We start from the raw sequence: 16732 nt of genomic DNA on the forward strand, positions 1-16732 counted from the left end.
ACAGAGATGGGATACCAACAGCAAGTCCATTCAAGGGGCAGTGGGATGGGGAGGCACTTAGCCATCACTGGCTAAGTCTAGCAGGACACACCATCAGTTCCTTGATTAGGGTACAGTGTTTCAGGGGATGATTTCCAAGGCTCTGTGCTGAGTGAAGTCGTCTTCCCTTTTCCAAGAGACAAAGCCTGATTTTATAACTAGTTGCTTCAGTCCTATCTCCTGCCCAGAGTGCTCTTTTTCTTCTCTTTATTCTTTTCCTCTTTAAAAAAAATTTTATTTTTCCTTCTTTTTTTTTGGCCATGCCACACAGCTTGTGGGATCTTAGTTCCCCAACCAGGGATCGAATCCCGGCCCCTGGCAGTTACAGTGCCAAGTCCTAACCACTGGACCGCCAAGGAATTCCCAGAGGGCTCTTTTCATTTGAACTGTTTTTAAACCTTTTATTTCAAATTGATTGAAATCCTTAAAAAAAAGTTCTGGGATTCACGATATGTCAAATTGTGATCCATTCCGTTAGATGAAAGCCACACGCACATTTCCTCTGGAACACATTCCCTTCCTCCACCTTGAACTGAAGCGGATGCTCACGTCTTACCGGTAGCATCTCTTCTCCCAGGCCTGATCCCTTGCCTCCACCTCAACCACTTCCCCCCAGCACTCGGCCCTTGGTTTCCCAGGAGCTCTTGTCACATTGGAAAACTTTGGAGTCTTCTTCCTCCTATTTTCCTTCTTTTATTGCTCTGATACCTTCTCCCCCCACCACCTTCCACCTCCTGTCCCTCAGTTTCAGCCTCCTTCTCAGCTTACCCTGTGTTTGTCCCAAGAGTTGCTAAACTTCTTGTTTCTTCCAAGTCAGGGCTGAGCCCCTTCCTGGCTTGCCGTACCTTTCTTTGTCTTCTGGGTCTGTGGGTGAGAGTTTATCAGATGACTAATTTTGCTGTTGGGGGAGTATAGTAGATAATGTATAATGGCTCACTTAACGTGCAACCAGTCCAACACTGTGGCAGCAGGCCTTTGCTCATTAAATAAGCTTGAAAGGTAAAAGCTCTTTCCCAGATATGGAAGACTGCATAATGGCCCCCAGAGATATCAGATCTCAATCTCTGGTATCTGTGTATGTTACCTTATATGGAAAGAGTTGTACAGATTAAATCAAGGATTTTTTGATGAGATTATCTTGGGTTGTCCAGGTACACTCTAAATGCAATCACAAGTGTTCTTATAAATGAGAGAAGATTTGACACTTAAGAAATTCCTGAAACCACCAAGGGATAGATGATATAGAGTGATTTGGCCACAAGAATGCCAGCAGCCATCAGAGGCTGGAAGGGATAGATTATCCCCTAGAGTCTCTGGAGATTGGCCCTGCTGACACTTTGGTTTCAGCCCTGTGACACTGATCTTGAACTTTTGTCTTCCAGATGTGAGGGAGTACATTTCGTTTTATTAAACTATTATGTTTGCAGTAATTTCTTACACAGCAATGGAAACCAGTATCCATTGCAGCTAAAATCCTGTATCTGACTGAGGTTCCACCAAGCAGATGTTCCCAGCATTAAGTGGTAGCTGTCAATGGACAAATCAGATGTTCTGAAAAACACAACAGAAGTACTACTGACTCTCCTGGTGGTGATAATTGATTCTGCTGGGTGATTGTGTTGGGATTGCTAGCTTGGGGACCTGTCCACTCCTTAATTATTGGTGGGAGTGTTAAGGTGGGTATCAATTTATTTTTGGATGGAGTCCCTATATTTGTCTTTGACTTGATCAGAGTAGGGGCTGGGTTGCCTTGCTTGGTTCTCCTGTTGTCTTCGTTTTGTATTCCAAAACACAGGTGAGACACGAGCTTGTGTAAGCAGTTTATTTGGGAAGTGATTGCAAAAAGCAGGAATGAGGTAGTGGGGGAAATGACAGAGGAAAGGAGGAAAAGCCAGTAAGGTGTATGCTACTGAGCTGGTGACCACTATGAACAAGCTGACAGCCATCGTGTTGGGTATTCCGTAAGGAGCTGGGTCATGTACATCTCAACTGACCCAATAGACATGGGAAGCTGACACTTGTGTGTGTGTGTGTGGGGGGGGCTTAACAATTGGCCGTTATCACTCTGACCCTGTTTTAATCCTATTGTCTTGCATGAGGTTGCAGAACAAGAGAGAGAATCCAGAAAGTTTTACAGTTTAGTTACAATTTCCTGGGAAGAAACGGCACACCGTGCAGGGCCACTCAGAGGTAGACAGAGGAGAGGGGGAACTGTGGATCCAGTGCCTGTACTGTGGATTCAGCAAGAAGGAAGGGGACAGGCACTGCAAGCAGGCTTAGGATTGGCTAATGTGAATATTTTCAGTGGACTTTGGGGCCTTGAGGCTGTCCCTGAGTGTTCTGCTACCTGGCCCTAGGGCAGTTAGGGCAGGGGTACGGTAGTGCAGAGTGTGAGGGTACAACTCAGCAGGTGCTTGGGAGTGTGGACTTAATTGGCCGTTTAAGAGGGTAAACTCATCTAGCTAGGGCCGCAAAATTGAGTCAATACTGAGCTCAATTATTTGGGGTATTGGAGTGGCCTGAATAAATGAGTGTAGGACATACATTGCCCTAAACAGCATAGGGTCAATTTCTCGGGTCAGTGTGGCAGGTCTGGCCACTATGTTGTTGGAGAGTATGGATTGTTAGTGAAGTCAGTGTAGAGATTCGTTGTATTCGTGTGTTAACTAGTAGAAAGCGGTGGTCGTGGTGCTCATGGTGGGAGACTCCAGGTGGGAATTCGTGGTGGAAAGCTGGGGCAGGGAGGAGGAGAGGCACTGGGGAGTGTGTTGTCCTTTCCCAAGCAGGTTGAGGAATTGACTGATAGGTGGCAGTTGTCTCCTGGGAAAGGCAATAGTCTCCATTAATTTGTAGAACGGTACAGACAGTAGTAATCTCTACAGATTTCCCTTTAGGCGTAGACGTGTAGGGATGTATGTTTCTGCAGAGAGCAAGAGTATACTTGGATCATGGGATAAGCAGGCCAGGAGCTCAAGAAACACAACAGAATCCCTAATGTCAAAGGAAGAAAAGCAGTGAATGTCCTGGAGCTAGTTTGCCAGCACCTTGGGTGGGGCAAGTCTTGGGCATCCCTGGAGCAGAGGTTTTAGTGTCCAGGACAGAGTTGTCTCCACCTCAGGGGGCGATGTCATCTCCAACATTGAGCTCCTGGATAGAGCAATATTGTCTAGAATGTGAGACTGGGGTATCCTTTTCAAGTGGACACCCACTTGGAGTGGTATGAGTCTTATTTTTCTGACTCTTTGGCATTATAAAGATGCTGAACAACTTGTCTAATTTGAAGGCAGCGTTGGGCCTGGGAGCTTGACTTGCAAATATCTTTTAAGTTAAGGGGCTGTGGGTGCACAGGTAGCCAAGGTGATGTTGGCACCTGTGATGCTGTCATCATGAACCAAAGTGCCGGCACTCACCTGGCACAGTTAAAGACTCCAATAAAGATGGCCAAATCTGAGGTTTTAACTCTCCAAGGTTTTTCCCAGATGGGTGATGAGTTGGATTCTGTTGCAAATAGGTTTAAGTCATATGGCCTGATTTGGGTGTATGTTGTTAGCAGGGTGTCCCGTTGACAATTAAAATATCTGTGGCTGTGGAGCTTTGGCATTACCCTCTAGACAGGCCCTCTAATTTGGCCAATTTCTAGGTCCCTTTGCCTCAGCTGTTGGTTTGGATGGTGACAGGCTAGCCTGCAGTCTTTGGGTTGTAAAACCTGTATTAGTCAAAAGTGATGGCATGTGGGCCTGCATTCACCATGTTGGTTTAAACCATGGCTTCCTTGGAAGGTTTGGGACTCTGGTTTGCAAACCAATGAAAACACCCAGACTGACAGTAAGGAGACATGCAGCAGAGTGGTTACAGCTCACTTGGCTGGCTTTTGTCATTTGATGTTGATTTTCCTCCAGCACGTATCAGTAACAGGTAGAGGTGTTCTGGTTTTATCCTTATGGAATATGGTTTTGATTTTATTATCTCCAAATGTGAATTTCATTTACTAAGTGGAGTTTTCTACTTATCTTTTCCGTAGTCCACACTGACTGTGAGAACAGTCCTGGAGTACATGGAGATGTCAGCAAATTTGTAACCAAGCGTGTGGGCTCGTTTCCTGCTACACAATAGAAAAGACCAAATATTGAGACAAGTCTTTTGCAGAAAAAAAAAGGCTTTATTGCAGGGTGGCCAAGCAAGGAGACAGGAGGCAAAGTGGTATATTTATCTTGGAAAGAGGGAGAAAGAGGGGCAAGGAGCTCAGAAATGATTGGTGAAAAGTAAGTGTAAGTTTCAATGGAAGTATTGAGTTCTCTGCCCAGGCACTACTGCTCTGCTCTTCACGTGTCATATGTGCAAATTCAGGGTGTTTGGTGTGTAGCAGGGGTTGAAGTTTTGGCCTGTGACATCTAACGTTCACTATCAGTCACCCTAGCCCCTCAAGGTGCCTGTGCATCAGCAAGTTGCTTCCCTATCTGTGGTTTCCCTGGTGTTCTTGGTGTATCGTTTTGTTTCTACTACATGGACCTTGTAAATTACAGGGTATGGTTTCACAAGGGGCTTTGAATTAAGCGATTAAGGCCTGGGACAAGACAGAGACCCATATAAGGTGTCCATTTGCTGGAGTGGAATTTGAAAAACTGTCTGAGGAGACCATCATGTCTCTCAGTTGAATCGGCTATCAAGAACCTATCAGGAAGATAAAAGTGCTATTGAAGGCTTTTTTAAAGAGTCTAACATTGTGTATTCTGAGAAGTGAACTATGTGCCTTGGTTAATATCAGTAATGCCTGCAACCCCAGAAGGAATGAGGGTAGGGTTAAATGTGGATGTGGATTTGCCTTCCCTGTACACAATGCTTCGGCCCAAACTGCCATCTGCAGAGTTAAGAATTCCTATTCACTATCATGATCTCATACACAGCATTACTTCTGATTGAAGAATTCCCTTAACGACAAAAAAAAGTTATGCAGTGGGCCCAAGTTGTGATGGAATTCACTGGTCTTACCATGCTCCCGCCATCCTGAAGCAGCTGGCTTGATAGAATGGTGGAATGGTCTTTTGAAGACTCAGTTAATACCAGCTAGGTGGCAATACCTTGCAGGGCTGGGACAGGGTTCTCCAGAAGGTTGCATATGTTCTGAATCAGTGTCTAATATATGGTGCTGTCTCCCATGGCCAGCACTCTAAGGTCCAAAAATCATGGGGTGGAAATGGGAGTGGTAACATTCACTGTTGTCCCTAGTGATCAGCTGGAAAAGTTTTGCTTCCTGTTCCCCCAACTGTATATTCCACTGGCCTAGAGGCCTTAGTCCCAGAGGGAGGAATGCTTCCACTAGGTGATACAATAATGATTCCACTGAACGGGAAGTTAAGACCGCTGCTCAGCCCCCTTGGGCTTCTCATGCCTGTGAATCAACAGGCAAAGGAGCCCCTGTGCTGGCTGGTGTGACTGATCACTGAGCCTGACTACCACAGGGAAACTGGACTACTTCTCGTCAGTGCAGGTAGGGAAACCATGTCTGCGATACAAGAGATACCTTAGGGTTTCTTTGAGTATGACCACGCCTTGTGATTAATGCCAATGAAAAACGATAACAATCCAATCCAGCAAGAGTACTGATGGCCCAGATCCTTCAGGAATAAAGGTTTTGGTCACTCCACTGGGTAAAAAGGCACAGACGGCTGAGTTGCTTGATGAAGGCAAAGGGGAAGCAGAATGGGTGGTGGAAGAAGGTGAAGATGGTTATAAATACCAGCTGTGATTCCACAACCAGTTACAGAAATGGATATATATATATATATATATATATATGTTTATATTCAGAAATGAGGATTGTTGAGGTTTGTCTACCCAACTGTGTCACTGTCCTACCTGGATGGGGGAGCCATTCAAGAGAAGGAATCTCTTTGTATGTACTGAATTCACTGTCTTTTGACCCAAGAACACAGACTTTGACTCCCATCATTGCCCTGGCTTGGGTGATGCACTCCAGTGGATTTGAAACATGCCCTAAGCACCAACCGTCCTAGGTGATTGACTTCCACGACACTGAGGATTTCTAACATATTATGTTCTTGTGACAAGTGTCTCAGGTACAGGTTTTGTGCCTATGCAGGCACAAGTTACATTTAGGCTCCAATTACATTTCTTTTTCTCAGCGAATCAGTGGGGGCTGTGGGCATGGAACTGACTGGCTGAGGACCCTTGGTCCTTGTTGGGATTTCTGAGACTCTGTGGTCTAGGCCTGAATAAGGAATGGAAGAAACTATCACAGGCTGGGTTTTCAGAACCCCTGGGCCTATTGTGAGAGGGTCTCAGTCTTGCATCCCTCTGCCTGGGGACCCAGAACATGTCAAGTCCTCGAGATGAGCAGACCAGAGACTGTGAGGTGAGGGAAGCACTTATTGAGTGCCTGCTGTGGGACTCTGGCTGAAGCCAAGAGGCAGAGTGTGGCTAAGGGTTCACTCAGTCTCAGGTGCCAGGGGTCTTGGGATGGACAACCCCCCAGCTAACACAGACTCAGCTGAGGCAGTTGTGTTAATATGGTGCCTTTATTTCCTGAAACCCATAAGCTCCAGTGCAGGGCATAAGCTCTAGTGCAGGGTGGCTCCTCCTTGCCTAGGAGGGCATCAGGCTCTGCTTAGTGGGCGGCTCTGGGTCTTTCTCCTCACTGACTCCAAGGGGCTTGGGATTGGCCTGCGGGAGGTCAGAGTGTGACGTGGGAGTCTCCTCACATCCCCATGCCCACACCCTCCCTGGGTCCTGCCCTTCCTCACCCCACTGCTGCCAGCTTCTGCACCTTTGCCTTGGCTGTGTCCCTTTGGGAATGCCCTTCCCTGAAGACCATCTTCTGAGCTCTCTGCGGACCCCCTCCTTGCCTCCCCACCCAGAGCTCCTTTCATAAGCTGTCTCTGCTCCCTGACCCAGACACCAGGACTCACAGCTTCTCCTGGGCCAGCCCCTTCCTCTTGCTTGCTCTGGCCTTGAGCAGGGACCTGCACTCCAAGCTTTTCCAGCTCCTCCTTCAGCCTGGACAAAAAGGGGTAGGGGGGTAGGGTAGGAGGGTGGGGGGGAGAAGGGTAGGATTGTAAAGAGACCAAGTGACAGAGTCTAGGAGGGAGCAGAGACTCCCTTAGCCACCTTCCCCTTGGGGACCATGCCTACCTCTGCCTCTTCTGCTGCAGCTGCTGGCACTTCTGCTGCAGTTGCTCCTGGCGCTGGGCAGCAGCCTCCAGGAACTCCCCGGCCTTCTTGTTCTCCTCCTCAAACAGATGCCTGAGGGCGTCAGTGATGGCAGCACCTCTCCCTCCCCCCCCGCCCCCCCCCACTGTCCCTCTCTTACACCACAGCTGCTGCTTCCTGGCTGCGCAGGAAGAGCCCCTCAGTGATTGCCGAGCAGCCCTTGGCTCCAAACTGGGAGCACAGACGATGCTTCACATCCTCCAGCTTTGCCTCCACCAGCTTTTCTGCAGCAGGAAGGGACAGATGGCAGGGCAGGGCAGGGCAGGGCAGGGCATCCCCATTCTCCAGGCCTTACCTTCCTTGAGCAGCTTCTCCTTGCTGCTGTCCAGGGCGCCAATCTCCAGGGCCAGCTGCTCTGGCTTCTGAGGGGTAGAAAGGCGGCCTGTCCACATCTCCTGGCTTCCTCCCATGTGCCTCAGAGAAGCCGATCTGGATCTGGTCTTTACTCTGCATGCCTTACTTCCTGCTGCTCTGGCCCTCCATGCATGCCAGGCATGGCCCAGCCTCAGGGCCTTTCCATTGGCCATTCTGTCCACCTGGAGCTGTTTCACCCCAGATACCTGTGGTGCTATGCTGGAGAGGCTCATGAGGGTTAGTGTTCAGGAATTCTGCAAGGTTTGAAATCAGCCCTGGGGTATTCGCTACAGGGCATCCTGCAAACACCACAAATCGAGGCTGTTCTCTGGAGAGTCAGTTACCAGCCCAGCCCTGCAGCTCCTTCTCTTCCCGCTCTGTGACCGCACTGAGCCCTTCCGTCCTGACATTCATTCTGTTTTCTTGTTTGGGATCCCCAGGTGGCAGACACCGGCCTGCTTGGTTCCCCACTATCTGCCCTGTGTCTGTGATGGCCCCAGACACACCCAGGAATCTCCTTGATGGATAACCCCTCCTTGGTTCATCAGGGCTCCTCCTGACCACTTAAGGCCCCTGGGAGGGCATCAGGGATGGGTGGGCAGGGCCAGTGAAGAGGACAATACTGGGTGGCAGTGAGGGTGACGAGGAACTGGACTGAGCATGATTCTAACACACGGCTGCCAGGGCTGCTCAGGAACTGGGTGCGGCAACTGAGAGGAAGGAGGCCTGGAGGATGACCCCAAGGTTTGGGCTGGTGCTGCCAGAGAAGATGTGGAAGGTAGAAGGAGTGGCCCCGAGTGACTCACGTGGAATTCCCAGAGGCCCTTATGCTGGCCCATCAGATCCTCCAGTTGCTCCTCAAAATCCAACCTGGGGACCAACCACACAGGATAAGGGGCCGTGGGCTGAGAGACGCCCCTCCTCAACCCGGCTCAGGCCGGGGTCTTCATGCAGAGACATGGGGGAGCTCGCCCATGCTCCTCACTCTGCTGGGAGCACCTTTGCCTCCTTGACCCTCCAAGCTTCAGCTCAGCCAGCTCGTCTTCTAACCCCCATTCTTAGCATTCCCCCCACTTACAATGCATCCAGCCCCCAGGCCTTGGGCAATGGGCTTTACCTCAACTGCCTCTGTTTATTCTTCTCCTGCCCCATCTGGGAGTTCAGGGCAGAAATTCGCTCCTTGCACTCCTGCAGCATGGTATGCTTCCTGGCAAGAGGCAAGGCAGCCGTCAAGTTTTCTGAATGTCTCCCTAGGAGGGGCCTGGGGTGGGGCTTCCGCGTCCTTCTCTTGAGGTCTGTTCTAACCTTCTAGATTGAGGTCCTTCTCTGTAACTTTGTGGGAGGGGGGCATGAGCTCATGCCCTCTGGCAATGTCATTGTGAAGACTGGGGAGATCAATGTGGGCAAGGTCACAAGTACAGGCACACACACATATTAGTCTCATGTGAATTTCTCAAACAGTTTCAAAGTTCGTATGCTAGGGGCTTGGGGCCTCTGGTCACGAAATGAGCAAAATAAAGATTCAGGAGGTAGAGACATGGATGCACAAGTAGTTGGGTGGATGGAGGGATAATGGATGAATGGAGACTGGTGCACAGATGGTTGGCTTGACGCCTAAATGAAGTGACAGGTGAGTAGACAGCCAAGACAGCCTGCAGAAAGTATGAAGGTATAGAATAAAAACCAGCCGAGGGAATTTAATTGACATTCTAGCAAATGAATGCCCGTCCCCGTGAATGAGTACTCCTAACACTACTGCCTACTGTTGGAGTCAAGGTGGGAAGACAGGCATTTGGCCTCCCCGTTTTAGGGAGAAGATGAGAGCTGTGGGTCTAAGACCGATTTCCTCTGCTTTCTCTACCAGAATGGACAGCGCTGAGCAGGGGCCAGGGGGAAGCTCTTACCTCTGTGCCTCACTTTCCTTCTCCTGGCAGTGGAGCCGGAGGATCCTCAGGGTCTCTGCAGGGAGAGGAAGTGAGGGCCCCATGAGAGCCCATCAGGGCATGAGGTTTGGGCAGAGGTAAAAGTGCTAGCTCATGTGGGATCTCTGGAGTTGATGGGACTTTGTCATTTACTGCATGTTTGGTGGCAGCCACAGGAGGGATGCACGGTGATTCAGGTTTCAAAAGGCTCCTACTTCTATAGAGAGAGTGGGCTTCTGCAGGGTGGCAAAGGCAAAAACCTGGAGACAGAGTAGCTGCAATTACCTTGCTTTTTGCTCAAGATCTCTTTCAGGCGTACTTTCTCTCCACTCACTGGAAAAAGCAGTAACATGTTCAGGCATCAGAGTCCACACACTGAACCTTCAGGGACTGGGCTTGCCCATGGTCACATGCGTGGTTTGGTACAACCCTACCCCCAACCCCAGATGTAGACCCCTCAAGGTGAGCCCCAACCCCAGATGTAGACCCCTTGAGGTAAGCCCCTTCCCTCTTGGGCCCATACTCCCTGTAAGCATCAAAGGGCCCTCAAGTTGATAAAGGGTGGCTGTGAGGACCCTGTGGAATGGCAGTGCGTTTACATGGAGGGAAGAGGAAAAATCAACACATTGCATGAAGTTGGATAAGGGCTGTGAAGAAACACATCAAGCAGTAAGAGGCATGTGACTAGGTGTGGGCAAAGTGCAGTCTTTGGGTGGGGTAACTGGGGAAGGCCTCTCTGAGAAGGGGACATTTGAGCTGAGAACTGAATGATGATGTGAGGCAATAGGAACCTGTATTATCTGGGGGAACCTCTCCTAGCAAAGCCCCTAAGGCAAGAGTATGCTTGGAGGGTGTTTCCGGAACACTCCCACCCACAGAGTTGGAGCGGGGAGATTGGTAGGACCTGAGGTTGGAGAGGGGGCAGGAGCCCTTGGCCACGGCAAGGATGCTGATTGGAATACTGGGTTCAAGGATGCATGACATTGTGGGGACCTCTGGGTCATCCCCCACAAGCTTACATGAGTCCAGTTCCTTCTGCAGGGTCTCCCAGACAGTCCGGGCCTCTCCTAGCTCCTCACTGGCTTTCTTTTTTGCTGTGCCAAACCGCAGAACATTGTGTAAGCGTCTGTCCTTGCAAACATTTCACATTTGTCTTTAAGCAAACCTAGAGGGGCCCAGATTCTTGTTTCCGGAAGCAGGAAACAAGGCTTCCAGAGCCCAAGCCCTTCTTGTTGGGCTCAGTTGACAGCAGGACAGGTTAATAAACATGTGAGTATAGCACCTGAATTTAGATGGGCCCGACCAACCCATGCTAAGTTTAATGCTCTGCTCTTTCAAAACACAGTAATTTGGAACAAGGGGCCCTACATTTTCATTTTGCACTGGGCCCTGCCAATCACGCAACCGCACCTGGCAGACAAGCCAAGGTCCTGAGCTCACCTTGCTGGACCTCATTAATCCGGTTAATCAGGACCTCAATCCTGGGCTCTAGGCTTCCGGCTGCAGGGAAACAAGGAGGTTGAGTGAAGATGACAGGGCAGGTGAAGGGAGGTGGATGCCCTCCAAGGGCTCACATTCTGGGGAGGGGAGACAGGAACAGATAAAGAACCTGAGTCAGGTTGTGGTTAAGTGCAGTCAAGAGAAACAGAGGAGGGGCAACAGATTACAAAGTGGAGTGGGACGTGCTTCTTCAGATATGGCAAGACCCCTTGAGGGCCCCAAATGAGGTGAGGGGGGCAGACCTTGCTGTTCCCTGGGTGGGGGTGGGAGACAGTCAGTACAAAGGCCTGCCCTAAGGTGGGAACACGGGTGGAAGGTGCCTGGTGAGCAAGCCAGAGGAGCGGAGGTGAGGTGGAGGGAAGGTGAAACCCTGGATCCAGCAGAGTGCATGGGAACCAAATGGACGGCCAGCAAGGGGACTGCAGCTGAGTTTTGGGAAAACGTTTGTACTTTATCCCCTTATACTTGAATTTTGAATCATGGGTTCATATTTTTACTTCAAAAAATTGTTTTAAAAGTAAGAGAGAACAAATGAGTTAATTTCCCAAGGTGGTGAATTTTGGGCCTTGGAATTGATTCCACTTCTGCCTGACCCCAAATCTCAGGCTGAGCCCCAGTTACAGAGGAGACATGTGACCTTTCTGCAACTGCTTCACCATTTCCATCAAGTCTTCAATTTTCTGTGAGGACTTGGCCTGCCCTGTGGAGAGAAAACCAAACATTTAAGAATTATGTAGGCTCCAATAAAGATTTAAAAAAAAAAGAATTATGTAGGAGTGAGAGGCCTGAGGAAGGATCTGATAACACTGGTCCGGGACTGGGGTGGGCTGAGGGCAGGTCTCCAGCCAGAGTGGGGCGTCTGCTCCTTGCCCTGAGGGAGACACTGCACAAGGGATGAACCGGCCCTTCCTGGGCAGATTTTCCTAAAGGGTGAAATGACACCACAGATTTCCCCTTAATAAAACTCAGGGCAAGGAAAGGGGTACACTCTTACTGCTGATACTGTTCAAGGCTTGGCCAAAGCTCAGGATGTAATAATGAAAGAAAAAAAAAGAAGTGGTATTAAAAACTGGAAACAAGGATTCAGAAATCACTGTTAACTAGTAGGTGGCATAATGAACTAGAAATTTCTAGAGAATATTACCCAAAAAAACATTACAAGGAATAGTGAGAAAATCTAATAAGATGTCTCATTTAAATAAATATAAATAGCTTTCCTATATACAATTGTTATTCTGCAGCCTCCAAGTAACATATTTCATATTAACTTGCTTATAATCAATATAGGCACTTATTTTTAACTCCTTGATGAATTAGTAGATCTAGGCAATTATTATTAATGGATTAACATCACAATAAAAATAACTGGATATTATGAGCTATGTAATGTAAAAATTCAGTGTAGGATTCTTGTAAAAAAATGACACTAATACTTGTTAAGCCTCTCAATCTAAATAACCAATTCAGAGGAAATACAGGGAGAGAGGAACATTTTAAGTGGCACATGGGCATGCAATTAGTAACATCCACACTGGGAAACGTCACAGGAAAAACAACCCAGTTTCTTTAATTTAAATACATTTTGGGGGAAAAGGGAGAAAGGAGGACCCTTACAGACAAAAAGAGATTAAAGAAACATATCAACCAATTTCAATAAATGGACCATACTTGGATTTCGATTCAATCGAAAGCACTTTTTAAAACGGTGATGACACAATCAAGGAAATTTGAAAACTGACTAGATAGTTGATGAAACAAAGGAATTATTGTAGCCATTATTCAGATGTGACAATGCTACTGTGGTTACTTTTCTGCAAAGAGTGCTTATGTTTTAGAGAGATATATGCAAATATTGGGTTGGCCAAAAAGTTCGTCTGGGTTTTTCCATACTATCTTAATGGAAAAACCCGAACGAACTTTTTGGCCAACCCAATATCTATGGATGATATGTTATGTTGCCTGGGATACTTCGAAATGAAACAGTGGAGTAGGTGGTAGGGAGTGGGTGAGGATAACGAGGAAACAAGATTGGCCAAGAGCTGATAATTGTTAAAACTGAAAGATGAGTTCATGGGGTAATTATACTTTGTTATTGACTTAAGAAAATGTTTTTAGGACTTCCTTGGTGGTCCAGTGGTTAAGACTCTGCACTCCCAATGCAGGGAACCCGGGTCCGATCCCCTGGTCAGGGAACGTGATCCCATATGCCACAGCTAAAGATCCCACATGCTGCAATGAAGATCCCGTGTGCGGCAACTAAGACCCAGCACAGCCAAATAAATAAATAAGTAAATATTAAAAAAAAAGTTTTTAAATTGAAGTATAGTTGATTTACAATAGTGTTTTAGTTTCAGGTGTACAGCAAAGTGATTTGGTTATATTATATGTATACTTTTCAGATTCTTTTCCATTATAGGTTACAAGATATTGAACACAGTTCCCTGCGCTATAGAGTAGGTCCTTGTTTCTATTTAGTAGTGTGTATCTGTTAATCCCAATCCCAACTTAACTCTCCCACGCCCCTTTCCCCTTTGGCAACCATAAATTTCTTTTCTGTGTCTGTGAGTGTATTTCTGTTTTGTGAATAAGTTAATTTGTACCAGTTTTAGATTCCACATATAAGTGATATCATATATTTCTCTGATTTACTTCACTTAGTATGATAATCTCTAGGTCCATCCATGTTGCTACAAATGGCATTATTTCCTTACTTTTTATGTCTTAGTAATAATCCATTGTATATATGTACCACATCTTCTTTATCCATTCATCTGTCAATAGACATTTAAGTTGCTTCCACGTCTTGGCTACCGTAAACAGTGCTGCTATGACACTGGGGTGCACGTATCTTTTTGAATTAGAGCTTTCGTCTTGGCCGGATATATGCCCAGGAATGCGATTGCTGGATAATACAGTAACTCTATTTTTAGTTTTTTTTTTTTGAGGAACCTCCATACTGTTCTCCACAGTGGCTGCACCAGTTTATATTCCCACCAACCGTGTAGGAGGGTCCCCTTTTCTCCACACCCTCTCCAGCATTTATTATTTGTAGACATTTTGATGGTGGCCATTTTGACCAGTGTGAGGTGATGCCTCATTGTAGTTTTGATTTGCATTTCTCTAATAATTAGCAATGTTGAGTATCTTTTCATGTGCCTGTATATTTTTTTGTATATGCTTAAATTTATCCATAATAAAAAGTTTAAAAAAATAAAGCAACCAACCAAACAATATAGAGAAGGTAAATAATCATTTCTACGTAAGAATGGAGAAATGGAGAGAACAATTAACCAAAAACTACACAGATGGCTAATAATATTTGAAAAGACGTACTACTTCAGTCATAATTAAAGAGATGAAAATAACATGTTGCATCTAGCAGGTTGGTAAAGATTAGTAAGTCTAATAAGGCCCAGTGTTTGTGATGATGTAGGGAAACGGGCAGACTGTGGAAACTGATGCAACCTTTTGGAAGCCAGTCTGGCTACATCAACATTTTGAAGACAAATTCCACTTCTAGGAATTTATCCATCAGATATGCTTGGTTAAATATGCAAAAGGTATGTTAAATGACACTGAAGCAACATTTATGTCAAAAGTGGGAAAAAACCGTGAACGCCCATCAGTAGAGAACTGCATGGGATTTAGCTGTTCCCTCCCCGTTTTCGTACCACCACCCAGGCTACAGGGACCATCCAGTCCATGCATCTATATGTTTTGTGTGATCCTCTAGGAAGGTGACCAAAAAGGGGAAAAATAATTTAAATGTTAAAATTTGTGCCAGATGGGCTACTGCAAAGCCTTTACCCACTAGTCTTCCTATCATCTGAGTGTGATATCAAGTCGAAAGGATGTCCTCTGCCTACTTTTAGCTACTTAAACGGAGCAGATGGGGCAAACGAGGCCAGCGAGAGGTGAGTGAATGTAGGACGCGGGCCTGTGGGTGAGTCCTCGCGGCTGCCGGCAGAGCCGCCGAGACCCTTCCGGAGGGGACGAAAGTCGTTTTTCCCCACGTCCGCCCTGACTCGAAGCGGCGCCCGCGTGCGCTCCCTGCCCGCCCAGCCCTCTATCGCCCGGCTCTACCTCCGGCCTCGTCAGCCCGACCCACTGTTCCCGCCTGCTTCGCACTCGAAAGTTCCGAGCGCCCCGCCATTTCCTCTCAGTCTGGCGCCTCCGCTTGGATTGGACGGAACGCACGCCGGGGGCGGGGCTCCCTCAGCACGCCTGCGCAGTGCGCCCCGCGCCGGATCCCTTCGAGAGCGGACCGCGGAGTACACAGTTGGGCAAGCGCCAGTGCGTATGCTTGAGGCCTCCCGGTGCCGATTCAGGGCAGAGCAGGCGAGGGCGGCGCCTGGTCTTCCAGGCTTGCGATTGGCCGGTTGAGGAGCTGTGACGTGTGAGAGTGTAGAGGCCTCCCTAGAGCCCGCCCCACGTGACGTCACCTGCGTTGCGGCGAGTGGGCCAGAGCCTGGCGGTGGGGAACCGAGTTTGATTTCCGTCTCTGCACGCTTAGGCGAGGTTTCCGGTTTACCCCAAACCTCCGCGTGGGCGTTCTGTACCGAGGCCGCGAGTTGGCCCCACCAGACTCATCTTGGCCGCTCTTCTTGGCTGGACGCGGAGGAGAGTGCAAGGGTGCAGCGAGACCCTGATTCTTACCAGCGTGATCCCGAGGCTGGCCCTGCCTAGCGTGACACATTCTCAAGGGAGGCGGGGCCGAAGGGTGGACGATGTCGGGTCTGTAGGGCGGGCTGGGGGTGCAGAACTGCCGCGTTCCCCTGTGGGTCTGGAAGGACCGTGGTGGACCTCAGGGCTGCATGTGGAGGGGAGGTTCAGCCAGGCTCCCTGCCGCGCGCTGGATGGGGCAGAATTCACGTTTTGGGGGAGGCCGGTGGACCTGGTTGCAGGCGGTGCAGGTGACAGTTACCAGCCTGAGTCTGGGCATCTGAGTGTTCACTGTGCACAAATCCTGTTCCAAGACATCCCACCCCTCGTCTTCCTCACCTGTTGACCGGGATCCAATCACGACAGTAACAACGAAGTGTGAGGAGCAGTTTTGAGAACTACCTGTGAAAAGCTTTGCTCTAAGAGCTGCCGTCAGTTTTCCTCATCTGTAGTCTGGGAATAGTAATAGCAAACAAGAACTAACATGTAAGGAGGGCTTCCTGTGCCGGAACAGTTCCTATTCTCGTCATGGTAGGAGATTATTTCATGTAATCCTGTCAAAGGACAACCTGGCTGGACTCCCCCTCACCCACTCTGCTCAAGCCACCAGCCTCCTTCCTCAAGATAAATAGGCTCAAACCCACCTTAAGCCTTTACAAAGGCTGTCACTGCTACCACATGCACCCTTCTGAAGTTTTCAAAGCTTGAACTGTCACATCAATGTGAATATGCTGTCTAAAAATCCATAGCTCTCATGATATGGATAAGGTTATGAAAAGTCACAGAGTAAGAATTAGGATTCAGGGTCCAAGCAAAAGTCTGATTGGGACAAGGGTCAGGGAAAGGGTCAAGAGTCAATGTCAGAGGCCATATTCAGAGTCACTGTTCATTGTTAGGATCAGCATCAAGGTCAGGGACAGGGATAGGAATTAGAGACTCGAGACCATGGCCATTCCCGCCCAAGATCATGGTTCAAGTCAGGGACTACTGACCCAAACTATGGCAGAATGGACCGTGATCTCCTTGCT

General features: G+C 48.2%; 1 protein-coding gene across 1 annotated transcript; it reads right to left on the minus strand.

Annotated features, from left to right (window-relative positions):
* Positions 1 to 6421: 6421 nt before the first annotated feature.
* On the minus strand, positions 6422 to 15507 carry SYCE1 (synaptonemal complex central element protein 1). Its single transcript, XM_022569496.2, has 13 exons — positions 15126 to 15507; positions 11680 to 11742; positions 10983 to 11042; positions 10562 to 10636; positions 9828 to 9875; positions 9525 to 9579; positions 8738 to 8827; positions 8427 to 8490; positions 7562 to 7628; positions 7367 to 7490; positions 7189 to 7299; positions 6966 to 7053; positions 6422 to 6720 (listed from the first exon to the last, which is right to left on the minus strand). The coding sequence occupies exons 1-13, from the start codon at positions 15193 to 15195 to the stop codon at positions 6643 to 6645; spliced, it is 993 nt and encodes a 330-aa protein (XP_022425204.1). The 5' UTR covers positions 15196 to 15507; the 3' UTR covers positions 6422 to 6642.
* Positions 15508 to 16732: the final 1225 nt, after the last annotated feature.

This window comes from Delphinapterus leucas, chromosome 16 (assembly GCF_059928025.1).
Source record: "Delphinapterus leucas isolate spDelLeu-1000000601 "Yukka" chromosome 16, BTC_Dleu_Yukka2, whole genome shotgun sequence".
NCBI lineage: Eukaryota > Metazoa > Chordata > Mammalia > Artiodactyla > Monodontidae > Delphinapterus > Delphinapterus leucas.

Excerpts from the sequence above, each read along its gene's own strand:
- SYCE1 (XM_022569496.2), bottom strand. The coding sequence starts at position 15,195 with ATGGCGGGGCGCTCGGAACTTTCGAGTGCGAAGCAGGCGGGAACAGTG. Across the intron at positions 11,043-11,679 it reads GGTGAAGCAGTTGCAGAAAG|CCGGAAGCCTAGAGCCCAGG; the intron begins GTCACATGTCTC and ends GTTTCCCTGCAG. Across the intron at positions 7,491-7,561 it reads GGAGAAGCTGCTCAAGGAAG|AAAAGCTGGTGGAGGCAAAG; the intron begins GTAAGGCCTGGA and ends TTCCTGCTGCAG.